The 13,043-nt window shown below is 39.2% G+C and overlaps 1 protein-coding gene across 1 annotated transcript in view; it reads left to right on the top strand.

Annotated features, from left to right (window-relative positions):
• The window catches only part of LOC136866739 (soluble guanylate cyclase 89Db), a 175,270-nt gene extending 165,279 nt beyond the window's left edge, over positions 1 to 9,991 (top strand). Inside the window, exons 9-12 of the mRNA XM_068226828.1 lie at positions 1,082 to 1,235; positions 1,686 to 1,795; positions 9,114 to 9,203; positions 9,904 to 9,991. Coding sequence (XP_068082929.1) covers positions 1,082 to 1,235; positions 1,686 to 1,795; positions 9,114 to 9,203; positions 9,904 to 9,966 — 417 coding nt within the window. The 3' untranslated portion in view covers positions 9,967 to 9,991. The remainder of the gene's footprint in view (positions 1 to 1,081; positions 1,236 to 1,685; positions 1,796 to 9,113; positions 9,204 to 9,903) is intronic.
• The last annotated feature ends 3,052 nt before the right edge of the window (positions 9,992 to 13,043 follow it).

Genomic DNA, 13,043 nt, shown 5'->3' with positions numbered 1-13,043 from the left:
TTGTGGGAAAAGCGGTAAAGGGGAAAGAGAAGTTTTAGAAACAGAATCACAGGGATATGATGTTTGATTTCAAAAATCTCACATATATGGACACCAGGATATGAACCGTGCCTACCATGTGATAAAATGATGATGTCACTCGACAATAACACCCCTCATGACCATAACGTAAAATATCGTCGTTGCCGAGACAAAACCTCCTATGTGATAATATTTTTGGAGATATACTGACTCGCAGCACATACATTATGAAGAGCGAGAATGCCTTGACTACATTCACACAATATTGCACCTTAGATGACAGAACCTTACCGGCCAAAGTCTAAGCTAAAATATTTCACATAGGAGGTTTGGTCCGGCAGCGACGATATGTTTTTCTTGCCAACTTAGAGCAACGAATTTGGATCTCCCTCGATTTACTAAACATCAGCATTCTAATCCGGAGAAGAATTTGTATTGCCTTGGCTTTTAGATTCATATTTCCCTCGGAAAATTTACTCCATCAACATGATGTTACATAGGAGAGTATTACATTAAAAATCGATCGTTAAACGTAACTAATATGTTGTTTATAACTGTAAAGCATTGACCGTTAATATGAAAACATGCATTCCAGTGATGGTGGATTCGAACCAGACGTCGGTAGCTTTGGAGTTGATATTTCATGGTTTCCAATTTTCCCACCAACCAAATGCTGGCGGATGCACTTCAGTTACAGCCATGAACACTATCGTACAAATCCCAACCACTTCCCATCCCGATGTCGACAAACAGCTAGTTTGAAACAAACCTGTGACACGAATAGTCCATGAAAGATCTTGGCCACAGTTGATCGTGGGACTTAAATCTAGACTGAGAGCTGGAACGGGACATGTGAGACTAGCTGAGGAGCGGTCTGATATAAAAGGCAGAAGACCCGGTCATGAAAAACAAGCAAAAGGACTGAGAACTTTGATATCGCAGCCTCTACTCCACGGGACTGACATTAACGCGATATGTGTGCTATTGATATCTTGATTGCGATTGTACTCATTTCTTTGCAAGGGACTGTTAATGTCATGTATCAATAATTTCTCTGTAGGTGGAGACTGTTGGCCAGGTGTACATGGCGGTGGGTGGTGCACCGGAGTTCACAGACCAGCATGCGCAGCAAGTAGCCGACGTGCCACTCTGCTTAATGCGTCAAGTGAAAGAGCTGAAGTTACCTTCTGGTATCAAGATACAGATTCGTATAGGTAAGATTATGTAATCATCAATATCTCAAGTAGTTTTGGTTAAACCTACGATAGACTTTTGGCAATGAGATTGGTCCTTGAAGTAAATTGAAGTCAGTATGGCAAAGCAATCATTCTCCTTTCAATATAGGGATAAGTTTGCTCCCCTATATGGCAAATTTCTTTGAATTTTGGCAAAATGATATCGGTTTGTGCAGGGTAAAAGGGTTATCTATGGAACTAGGTGCGAATGGGTCTTCGTGATCCTCAGAGCGTATGTTCTTGGATGGCCAGCAGTAAGATCTGCTGGTTGTGTTCACACATCCCTTTGGACAATACTCCACCCGACCTGTGAGCTAAGTTAAAGCTATCCTCACATTGAAGACCCGCGTACAGTTCACAGATAACCCTCTCACTCAGTATTATAAATATTTCTAATTGTGAAATGATAGATTTTGATTGTGTTTTCAGGAATCCACTCAGGCCCCGTTGTGGCAGGAGTGGTGGGATTGAAAGTACCACGCTATTGCTTATTCGGGGACACGGTGAATACAGCAGCTCGAATGCAAACTACAAGCATGGTGAGTAAAATATAAATAAGATGAAAGTGTTGGTAATAGTGTAAGTTACTAGGTTACTTAACTGTGAATACTGAGTTATCAGGCTGAAGTGGAACCAAAACACGACAGAAAAATTCTGGCAAATTCCAAGCAGAGCGCAACGAACCGATTGTAATGTAAACTATTCTCGTTGGTAAAATAAATAATAATAGAGATCTGACTGTATATAAGCTGACCATAACGATCCTGAATAGCTACAAAATTATTACAAATATTAATAAAAAATGGTGTAATACCGCCAAATAAATTGTAAGTAAAATATTCTCTATTACTAAACGTACAAAAGATGAGGAAAAATATTTAGGGAGTCCCTTATCACAGATACGATGGTACCACGCAGGAAGTCCGCAGAGAAACCCAGAATGGACAGGATGCCACGTACAAATTTTGTTAAGCCGCCTCTAACACAGGAGAGTAATCCATGTATCTTCTATTGTGATGTAACGAACATATAGCCCACACGCAGCTTTGGATTCATTGCCTCGATGACTACTCATCTGTTTGAACCGTAGGATGGCACGCAGTGAACCTCTTCAAAAACTTTCCACTTTGGAGAGTAATGAAGGTGCTAGTGCTGCTCGTGCGTGATCAGTCTGCTATTCCTCTGAAGTTCACACTTGGAGCAGGATCCCCGTATATGACCAAGGAAGGAGGGTGTGAGTAGTGGTGGAGAATACATTACCGCTCAAAAGTTTTTGAACACCTCTCATTCTCAGAATTTATTGAAAAAAAAATAACATTGTTTAGTATTCAGTCATAAAGGGTTGTTTAATAGAACTGAAGAATATTTTGTAGATTTTGTTTTCTTCAAATTACCCCGCCTTATTTAATCATTACTTTGCGCTCTGTTGGCATACGTTCCATAGAATGTGCTAAAGTTCCTTTTGTAAATGTCTCTAGAGTCCATTTGCGCTAGTCAAGGGTCTCTTCCTATCCTCTCTATCCGAATTATCCTATAGAAGCTCTATCGGGTTGCAATCGGTGCAGTGAGCAGGCCATATCATATCATATTTTGCTTCTTATAGTTAATAGTACATATGGGTGCTTAGGATTGTTATCTTGCTGCTATATGAAACTCAGATAAACGCATATCAGTTGGTTTTGCATAACATTGGAGAATGTTATGATACTGTTCCTTATTCATAGCTCCCTCATTAACAGTATCAATTGTCTTACTGCCACAATAGCAGTCACATAACATCAATTAACCCCCTGCATGCTTCACTGCAGTGGATATGCACCGAGGTGTCACGTGTTATTTTACACATTGAGCAAATTTGCTGTGTCTTGAGCCAAATAGTACGACTTTCAGTTCATCCGCAATTTCTTTTTTACGCAAATTAATAGTTCAATTTTCGTGTTGTTTGACCCAATATAGTATTTTTGCCAGTGGTTTAATGTCGCACTAACCCATTGAAGGTTTTCGGTGACACAAGGTTGAGAATGGGATAGGATTGGGAAGGCAGCGCCCGTGGCCTTAATTAAGGTACAGCCCCAGCATTTGCGTGATGTGAAAATGGGAAACTGCGGAAAACCATCCTCAGGGCTGCCGATGGTAGGATGCGAATCCACCATCTCTCGAATGCAAGCTCATAGCCGCACGACCCTAACAGCGCGGACAACTCACTCGGTGCAATATAGTCTTCTTATCTCACTGACAGCCCTCAATAGGGTTTTTTTCTTATCAAATAATATCTTGATCTCCTTATTGTAGAACCACTAACAGGTTCATTTCTCAGCTAATTTTTACTGTCAGCAAAGGTGCTGTTTTGAAGCGAACAAGTTTACTGTAGTCATTCTTCTTCTCCTTCTTCTTCTTCTCCTTCTTCTTCTCCTTCTCCTCTTCCTCCTCCTCAACCTGACGATTCGTAGGTAGCGTCATTGTCATCCAAGAGCTTACTCCCCGAGCCAACTGTTTGAATTGGTAATGCGGGTGTCGTCATTTAATGTTATTAAGCATTTTTGCTATTGGTTGTCCTCTTTTCACTTTTCATTTACCTCTCCCTTTAAGCAGGGTGGTACACCGTGATGAATGACAAAGTAAGTGATTAATCCAACTGTGTCGTTTTTTCTTGATGGTTTCTGTTACACTATCTGATTCTTCTGTTCTCTTCAGGACTTCGCCTTTAGTTACCTTACTGGTATAGGGTATTCGTAAAGTTGGACTCCAAAGGCATGTTTCAAATGCACGTCGTCTGTTCTTCTCCGCCTTCAGTAGAGCCCAGGTTTCAGAGCCGTACTTTGCAGTGCTCCAAACAAAGCTTTTAATGATATGCTTTCTCACTGGTAGTGATGTGGCCGTGGATGTCAGTAGGCTCCTCTTTTCATTGAGAGCTTATTTTGGCTAAAGCTATTGGAGAACAGACATCCTTCTCACACCTATCATCACATGAAATGATGCTTTCCAAGTACCTGAACTTATCTACTTGTGCCAATCTTTCTCCTTTCAAACAAATACTGATATTATGGTTACCATCGTGAACATTTCATTATCTTTATTTTTATTTTGTGTACCTTTATGCTGAGCATTCCTCCTAGAGGGTCATTAATTTTATTTACTTTTACTGTTATTTGCTTTACGTCCCACTAACTACTGTTACGGTCTTCGGAGACGCCGAAGTGCCGGAATTTAGTCCCGCAGGAGTTCTTTTACGTGCCAGTAAATCTACCGACACGAGGCTGTCGTATTTGAGCACCTTCAAATACCATCGGACTGAGCCAGGATCGAACCTGCCAAGTTGAAGTTAGAACGCCAGCGCCTTAACCGTCTGAGCCACTCAGCCCGGCTAATTTTATTTAATGGGGCATCTAGCTCATTCTCGTTCTGTACCAGTCAATGTCGTATGCAAAATATATTGCTTTCTACAATGAACCTTTATTTTTATTCCTTGAATGTATGTGACGGAAAATTCTTCCATTGCTTCCATAGCATAGGTGACAGATTACATCCTTTCCTAACGTCTTTTCTGCTTTTGCTTTCGCTTGCCAATTTCCGCTTAGTGTTGTCTGGTTCTTGCGCAGGTGTTCGATCGTTATTCTGTCTCTTCTGAGAGCTTTGAACATAATGTTCTAGTTAAAATAGTCATAGACAATGGAAGTAGGCTGTTCTTATTCACTCTTAAGGCTTTTCAATAATGGTTCTTTTCTTTCTTTTTTTTTTTTTTCCCTATTGGCTTTACGTCGCACCGACACAGATATGTCTTATGGCGACGATGGGAAAGGAAAGGGCTAGGACTGGGAAGGAAGCGGCCGTGGCCTTTATTAAGGTACAGCCCCAGCATTTGCCTGGTGTGAACATGGGAAACTACGGAAAACCATATTCAGGGCTGCCGACAGTGGGGTTCGAACCTACTATCTCCCGAATAGTAGATACTGGCCGCACTTAAGCGACTGCAGCTATCGAGCTCGGTAATAATGGTTCTAAGGCTCAGGATTGCTTGTCTTGTTAGTCTACTTTTTCTAAAGCTGAAGCTAGGAAACCTAGTCACTATCTGGTACTTATCTTCACTTTTTGACGTCACTTTGTTAGGTCTTCCCTTGCAATAACGATCCTTATTACTGAGTAGACACAGACCTCTTGCAAATATACTGTACACTTCTCGAGGAAACAAGTTCTTGTTTTGTCATCTCAGGCATGTTATGGCCTGCTATGTGTAAGTGGCATCTTTTATATACGTGCAATGTATTGTAACTCATAGTATTAGGATAACAACGAACCTGGATAGAAATCACATCACTTTCAACATTTTCTTCTAGACTGATTCCCATATTAAAGAATAACATTACATTTTCGTGCTTTCAGCATTAGTAAAGTAAGAAATCGGATTTCAGCACTAACATAAACATATAGGTAGCATTATAGTAGTCCGCCTTTGTGGTGTAGTGGTTAATGTGATTAGCTGCCACCCCCGGAGGCCCGGTTTCGATTCCCGGCTCTGCCATGTAAGTTGAAAACAAATAGTACGAGGGCTGGATCGGTGTCTACTCAGCCTCGGGAGGTCAACTGAGTAGAGGGGTTTCGAATCCCACCTCAGCCATCCTCGAAGTGGTTTCTCGTATTTTCCCACTTCTCCCTCAGGCACCTAAGGCCACGGCCGTTTCCTTCCCCCTTCCTTGTCTATCCCTTCCGATCTTCCCATCCTCAAACAAGGCCCCTGTTGAGCATAGCAGGGCCGCCTGGGCGAGGTAATGACCCTCCTCACCAGTTGTATCATCATACCCAAAGTCTCACGCTCCAGGACACTGCCCTTGAAGCGGTAGAGGTGAAATCCCTCGCTGAGTGCGAGGGAAAAACCAAACATGAAGGATAAACTGATTAAGAAAGAAAGAAAGAAAGAAAGAAAGAAAGAAAGAAAGAAAGAAAGAGAAATCATAGTACTATAGGGCTATAATCTATCATTCCCGAATATATATTTATGGTTGTGGCAACTGGCCTACCCACTTCCGGGGCCCATGAAAGAGAAACATTAAATATCTTGCTGGAGGAGAAAAGTTAAACATGATAAAGATAAAGATAAATATGACTTCATCTAGTTTTCACAAGTTGGGCTGAGTGGTTCAGACGGTTGAGGTGCTGGCCTTCTGACCCCAACTTGGCAGGTTCGATCCTGGTTCAGTCCGGTGGTAGTTGAAGGTGCTCAAATACGTCAGCCTCGTGTCGGTAGATTTACTGGCACGTAAAAAAGAACTCCTGCAGGACTAAATTCCTGCACATCGGCGTCTCCGAAAACCGTAGTAGTAGTTAGCGGGCGTAATGCCAATAACATTAATTACATTTGGCTTTTAACAAGCTGAGCATATCACGCAAGAAAAGTGTCTTGGTGACATTTTAGTCGTTCAATACAGGAATGTATTTGGGTATTTGCTATTTGCTTTACATCGCACAGTCACAGATAGGTCTTATGGTGACGATGGGACAGGAAAGGCCTAGAAATGGGAAGGAAGCGGCCGTGGCCTTAATTAAGGTACAGCCCCAGCATTTGCCTAATATGGAAATGGGAAACTACGGAAAACCATCTTCAGGGCTGCCGACAGTGGGGTTCGAATCCGCTATCTCCCGGATGAGAGCTCACAGCTGCATGCTCCTAACCGCACGGCCAACTCGCCAGGTATTTTTATACTTCGGTTTATTGACATTTATTGACCCTAAAACTTAGGCTAGGTTGGATAATATTTAAAACACCAACATCACTATTTTCACCTATGTTATTTATTTCACTAATATTATGATAATTATTATAATTGAGCAATGTTAACTTATAAGACCCCAACAGACAAGCATTGGTTATTTGTAGAGATATATATTTGTTAAATTCACGTTGTTTTCTTTCTTGACGTACACTCCTATTTTTTGTTATATTATAGAGTATTTAGCTATAGCCTAAATTTCTTTACAAATGTAAGCTCTTCAATAAAGACATAAATTAATGTCGCATGCCAAATTGGTATAATTAGAGCTGTCAATATGGTTCATAATCCCTTTGGTTTATTACCTAGACATGGAAAACCCAAAATATAGGTTATGTTTGGAGAATACTTTAATAATCCGCATTAATTAATGCACTGTTTATTACTTTCATATTCCAAGATGTAAATGAAGCATTTAACTAAAGCATTATACATTAAAATTCAAAGTGTAACCACTAGAACAGCTGACGTGGAAAAGTGACTGAAAATTCAAACAAATTCAACTTACGTGAAAATGATCAAAAAATAAAAAATAAACTGTAGACTTTTCCGATATATCACCAGCATTTCTCCGGCTCGCCAAAATCCATTTCTCCCTAGTTTTAGCGTCTTTGGAACATTTATAAACAATTTGTTTGGGATGGTACGCGATGTGCTATTGCTCATCGGAACTATACACCATTTATAAGTTTTCTGCCTCACTGTCTGCGCAGGATTCATTTTAAGTCTAAAATATACCACTCAGATTATTATCCAATCTATAGACTTCGAATTTAACCAAACCAGACACTAACATGAAATAGAGATACGCAAAGTGTATCCTGCTTCTCACAGTACACTATGTGTTATTTCGTCTGCTAATTCAGTCAACCTGTACGATGACGTCAGACCAATGAGATCGCGTACTTGCGTGACGTGACATTTTCATACTTTAATTTACATTTTTATCATGTTTGGAGTTATTATTTGTACATTCTGATTACATTTTTGAATTCTGCGTGACATTTTGAATCAGATTAGCATATTTTAAATTATAACCCCGGATCATGCATGTTCCCTATTGCGCAGTAATCCTGCAGTCTAATACCTTGGAACTTGAAAACGGATGTAATGATTGTGTCGAAATTAGCCTTTCCAAGACTAAATATCAATAGGGTAGAGTGCCAGGTCGGAAATACAAAACTGGAAAGAATAATCATTTCAAATATTTAGGATGTGTATTCTCCGAGAATGGTAGTATAGTAAGTGAAACTGAATCAAGGCGCAGCAATGCTAATACAGTGACCTTACAATTGCGATTGATGGTGTTTGTATAAAAGAAGTCAGTTCCTGAATGAAACTATCTTTACACTTTGCTGTGTAGGAGTGAAAGCTAGGTGGATGCAGGACATATTATTTACTAGTGAGAAATCACAGAGATAAGTAGCGGGAATGTTTGTGGGTACAAATAGGTGGGAACGGTGACAGGAGTGTAGTTGAAATGAGGAGAGAAAAGCTAAGTTAGGAATGAACTTAGTGGATGTAGCTGTATGTATGAACCGGCTTCCATGGTAGGGTCATGTGAGACGAGTGGAGGAGGATAGGTTAGTACGGAAAATAATGACCGAGAAGTAGAAATGGACCAACACAACGAGGGTTAGACTCAGTTTTTAACGATTTGGAAATAAGAGGTAAGGGACTAAATGAGCCCACATAGCTAGTTTGAAATGTAGGATTGTGGGAGAGTTTAATTATTTCACAGGGCTTGCAGACTAAACGCTGAAAGGCATACCAGTCTATAACGAAGATATATGTGCAGTATGCGTATATCTTTACTTTACTCTTCCAATTAAAAGGAACACAAGAGAAAACTGCTTTACAAACAGCTTTCAAATAATTGTAACTCCTTAAGTAATGATATTTGGACACACGATTTCTGACACTGCTTGCTCAAAATGTCTTCACCCACCCCTTCCGTAAATGGTGGTAACACCTCATGAATCACCGCAAAGAAGTTACTTGTATTCATTTATATCTTATTTGCTTATTTACTTTTATTATAGGGTTTTTATTTTCACTCTATTGATCCACTAACTTTTCTCGTGTTTTACAGCCAGGAAAAGTACACATATCAGAGGGTACAAAGAATCTCCTGCCACAAGACCGCTATGACATCTCATGCCGTGGACTAGTATCCGTCAAGGTGAGTTTGATTTCATTCCAGTAAGAATAAATTAGAATTGAAAGGATTTGTTGTGAATTATTCTTAATGAATGTGTACGATAAGTCATTCTCAAATATATGGAGCATATCGTCCAATTCGGTTCACTCGGGTGTACGGGTTAATATACTGGGGTTTCCGGAAACATTTGTGAGATTTTAAAGTGAAATTGAAGCTTTCCAATACTTCTAATCATTGTTCAATTTCCTGACAACTAGGATCTGTGAATAGCTGGATCATAATCAGTTTGACGAGTCAATTTGTAACTAATATAGGTATTAATTTCTCTGGGTCTGAACTTGTTTGCTTGAGACTTTAGGCATCTTATAATCCTTCTCTGATATCATAAGTCTGGAGAGTTTATTCGCTAATAGAGAACTATCTTTTTTTTTCAAGAGCTTATATTTTCTGATCTTTTACATTTATGATTATAGTTACCGGTGTCTAAACAGTAGATGCATTTATTTTTATTATTTTTCTGTCGTAGAGGTTTGACATTGTTTAAATTTATTAATTTATGATTTTATCTCACGTTGACCAACTCTAAAGCTTAACGAAATGTAACTAGGCAATACTTAGTTAAATCTTCTAAATGATTCTTTTGTCCATCACCATTTAACCAATAATGTATAACTATTTATCTTAGCAATGGCATCCTCTTAAGCCTTGTATTTTGTTACAGGGGAAAGGTCTAATGCACACTTTCTGGATTAAAGACCTGGACGAAGCTGAAGACAACACTTAGACAACCAACCCGTGCTACATGCCACCAATTACTTTCTTCCTTCAACATTAAGACCCATTGTCTATTGTAGCTCTCTCTTGTAATTTCTCACTGGCCTGGAGTTTTCTCTAGAAAAGGATGTAAATAGTATGTATAGATAATCACTTTGGCAAATGAAGGAAAAACTTGTCACGTTCGCCATTGACAACTATTTGTGCGCAAGGACTTTGTTCATCAGGTGACTTATTATGATTAGTTGTTTCATTTTGTTCACGAAAGAACTCGTTAGGTGGCTCTAACCAATGTTGAAAAAGGGACTTTATTGAAGGAAAGAATATTCCACGAAATGTACCAGGCATTTGTTAATTTTACTTACGCTAGGGACATAGAGAATGAATTCCTAATTGAATGTGGCACTAACCATTTGACGTAGTCACGAACTTCTCTCCTTGATACTACTGGGTTACAGAAGTTTCAAACTTTCAGGAGGTATTTATGAATTTAACATATCCTTGATACAAGTTCACCACTGGGTTACAGAACTTTCAAACTTTCAGTAGTGGTTTATGAAATTAACACATCATATTTATGCATACGTATAAGCAAACGAAAATATCTCTGTACAGGCTATGAAAGCCTTTGGAGGAGAATGCACCAAATAGGAATTTTCGACACTATAAAACCCATGTGTTTCGTTCACAAATCGACTGAAACAGAGCCTGCAATTTTTTATTGAGAATAAAAATAGGCATTTATGACGAAATCTTGCCCTTAGTTATGAGTAATCAAGCCCACGCCCTCCCAGGTGAACCGAGCACACCCGTTAACACCTAGGCTAGACAGCCCCGAATAAACAAATTACAGCATACAAATTTCCGAATGTTATGAAAATATGTTTCAGTATTCACTCGTATGAGAACAACCAATTATATATATTATATAACTTATGTATAATAATTTTTAAGTCGCAGAAGATACAATATAGTGGTATAGAATAATATGAAAGAAGCTATAACGTGTAAGCATTTTCTGTTATAACGTGTTTCAGACCAGAGTGTTAGCTTTTTAGCTCCAGTATGTTGATAAACACACGTACGATAACGAAGTCCTTGTATCAGCTCACAGTAGTAGGAGATTACATACATTATACAATGCACAGCCATTTGGCAGCCTATGTGCTGAAGTTATCACGTGTACAATTAGTAAGGATCACCTTACACACAATTTTAATATGAAACACATGGCCATTCTCGTAAGTACCGTAATTATAATGTCCCAAATTCGTTGGGACATCAGTAATGCGGGCTTCTGATTAGGCTATCGACTCGGCCATAGTAGCAGTAATAATGATAATAATAAAACACAACAAACTGAAAATGGGTTGACCTTAAATAATGAATTAAATACTCTCTATATACGTAGGTCTATTATAAAATTAGGTTCCCAGTAGGTGCCTGCTTGTGTTTATGTATCCTAATCTCAAGAAACACCCAACGGCTTCTGACGCGGTTTTAATCGCTGTATATAATCTTTACTGAAGAAGGCTTAGGTGTATACAACATAAAATTTTATTGAAAGGAAGCCAAAGAAATAACGGTCATCCGAGCGCTTTTTTTAGCTTACGCTGCCTAAACCGTTCACTATAGTCCCTAAATATACGCGGAAGAATACTGCTGAACACAAACAGTACTACAAAAAAGAGTTCGTCGCAGTATAGGCCTATAGGTTATAAAAGGTATCCATCAATAGGCCTTTTTATGTAAGAGTCCTTGTTAATCAACTGTTTATTTACCTCAATAATATCACAGTATGTAATTTGCATCCATTTACGAGTTATCGTTGTGTTAGTGAAAGCAAAGGAATAGTTTAGATATCACATGAGGGAAAAAGGAGTAACCTAACAAGCATACGGCCTAAGAAACCTTCGGAAAAAGGCTCCTCTGAGCTACGTAATGTTCATACATCAGAAAGCAAAAACAAATAACGTCTTCTATAACGAGCTCCTAAAGCCTTTCACCACAAATTCAAAATTGCCCCATGCTAAGCCGGCGGGAGCCACTAGTTACGTATATTAAAGAATGTATATGTACCGGTAATACTAATTATAATAATAGTAATAATTGTTACAGGGATGCCTGTGGAGCAGAAAGAGGTTAAAGGAGGTGCCGGGGTGAATGGGTCTATCTACGATATCAAAGTTGAGTTAAAACTTTAAAAGGTTATATTTCTTTTCCAAAAACAAACGTAACAATATTTTTCACTGAGTGAACATAACAATAAATCAGGTACAAAAGCAATCTTGAAACGAGACTAGGAAAATCCAAGATTCAGAACTTTAAACATTTTGGGCTTCAAGCCCCTATTTTACAATGTCAGAGATACCGGATTCAGTTTACCAGAACTTTAATTCAAACCAAGGAATCATTTATCCAAGGGCAGAAATCCCCTTAATTCAAGAGCACTTGCTCCCTCGATTACAATTTCAAGCCTTCCAGAGGCACCGTCCACAATTACAAAACTTTGAAAAAGAGCTAACAGGCCCTAAGTTTCTTACGACCCACTCAAGGCAATCATCAAAATTTTACACTCTCTGGCATTCGATGGCCCAACTATAATTGGAAACAGGGGTATCTAGTACCCAACCTATAGGGCCTTTGTTAAAAAGAACAGGTTAATTAGACGGCTCGAAACACAAACTGAATGGAGGCGAACACTGCGCTCCAGATAATGAAATATTAAAACCTATAGGGCTCTCGGCCGATGAAGCAGGGGCTATTCCCAAACTACTGAGGTGGCTCGCATGGAAATCACTTTAGCACATTACAGGAAGAAAACCGTTACAAAACGAAGTCACCTCAAACCAAGATGAAAGGAAGCTCGAGAGGGTAACTCACTCTCTATCCCCGATTTACAATTAAAGATATTATGAAGTTTTTACATTAGTCGAAAAAAAGGTTACATTTTAGAAAAGTAGATTACATAGTTAAAGATTCGGACCTTCCCCTCGGAATAATTTGCGGCTACAGCAAGAAAGATGGAAGTATATGGCCATTACCTTGTAGATGTTCTAGCTGCCGACGAAAGAGGCCGCCGGCCTC

Source organism: Anabrus simplex, chromosome 3, assembly GCF_040414725.1.
Source record: "Anabrus simplex isolate iqAnaSimp1 chromosome 3, ASM4041472v1, whole genome shotgun sequence".
Classification (NCBI taxonomy): domain Eukaryota; kingdom Metazoa; phylum Arthropoda; class Insecta; order Orthoptera; family Tettigoniidae; genus Anabrus; species Anabrus simplex.
This window is presented reverse-complemented; position numbering and strand designations above follow the sequence as displayed.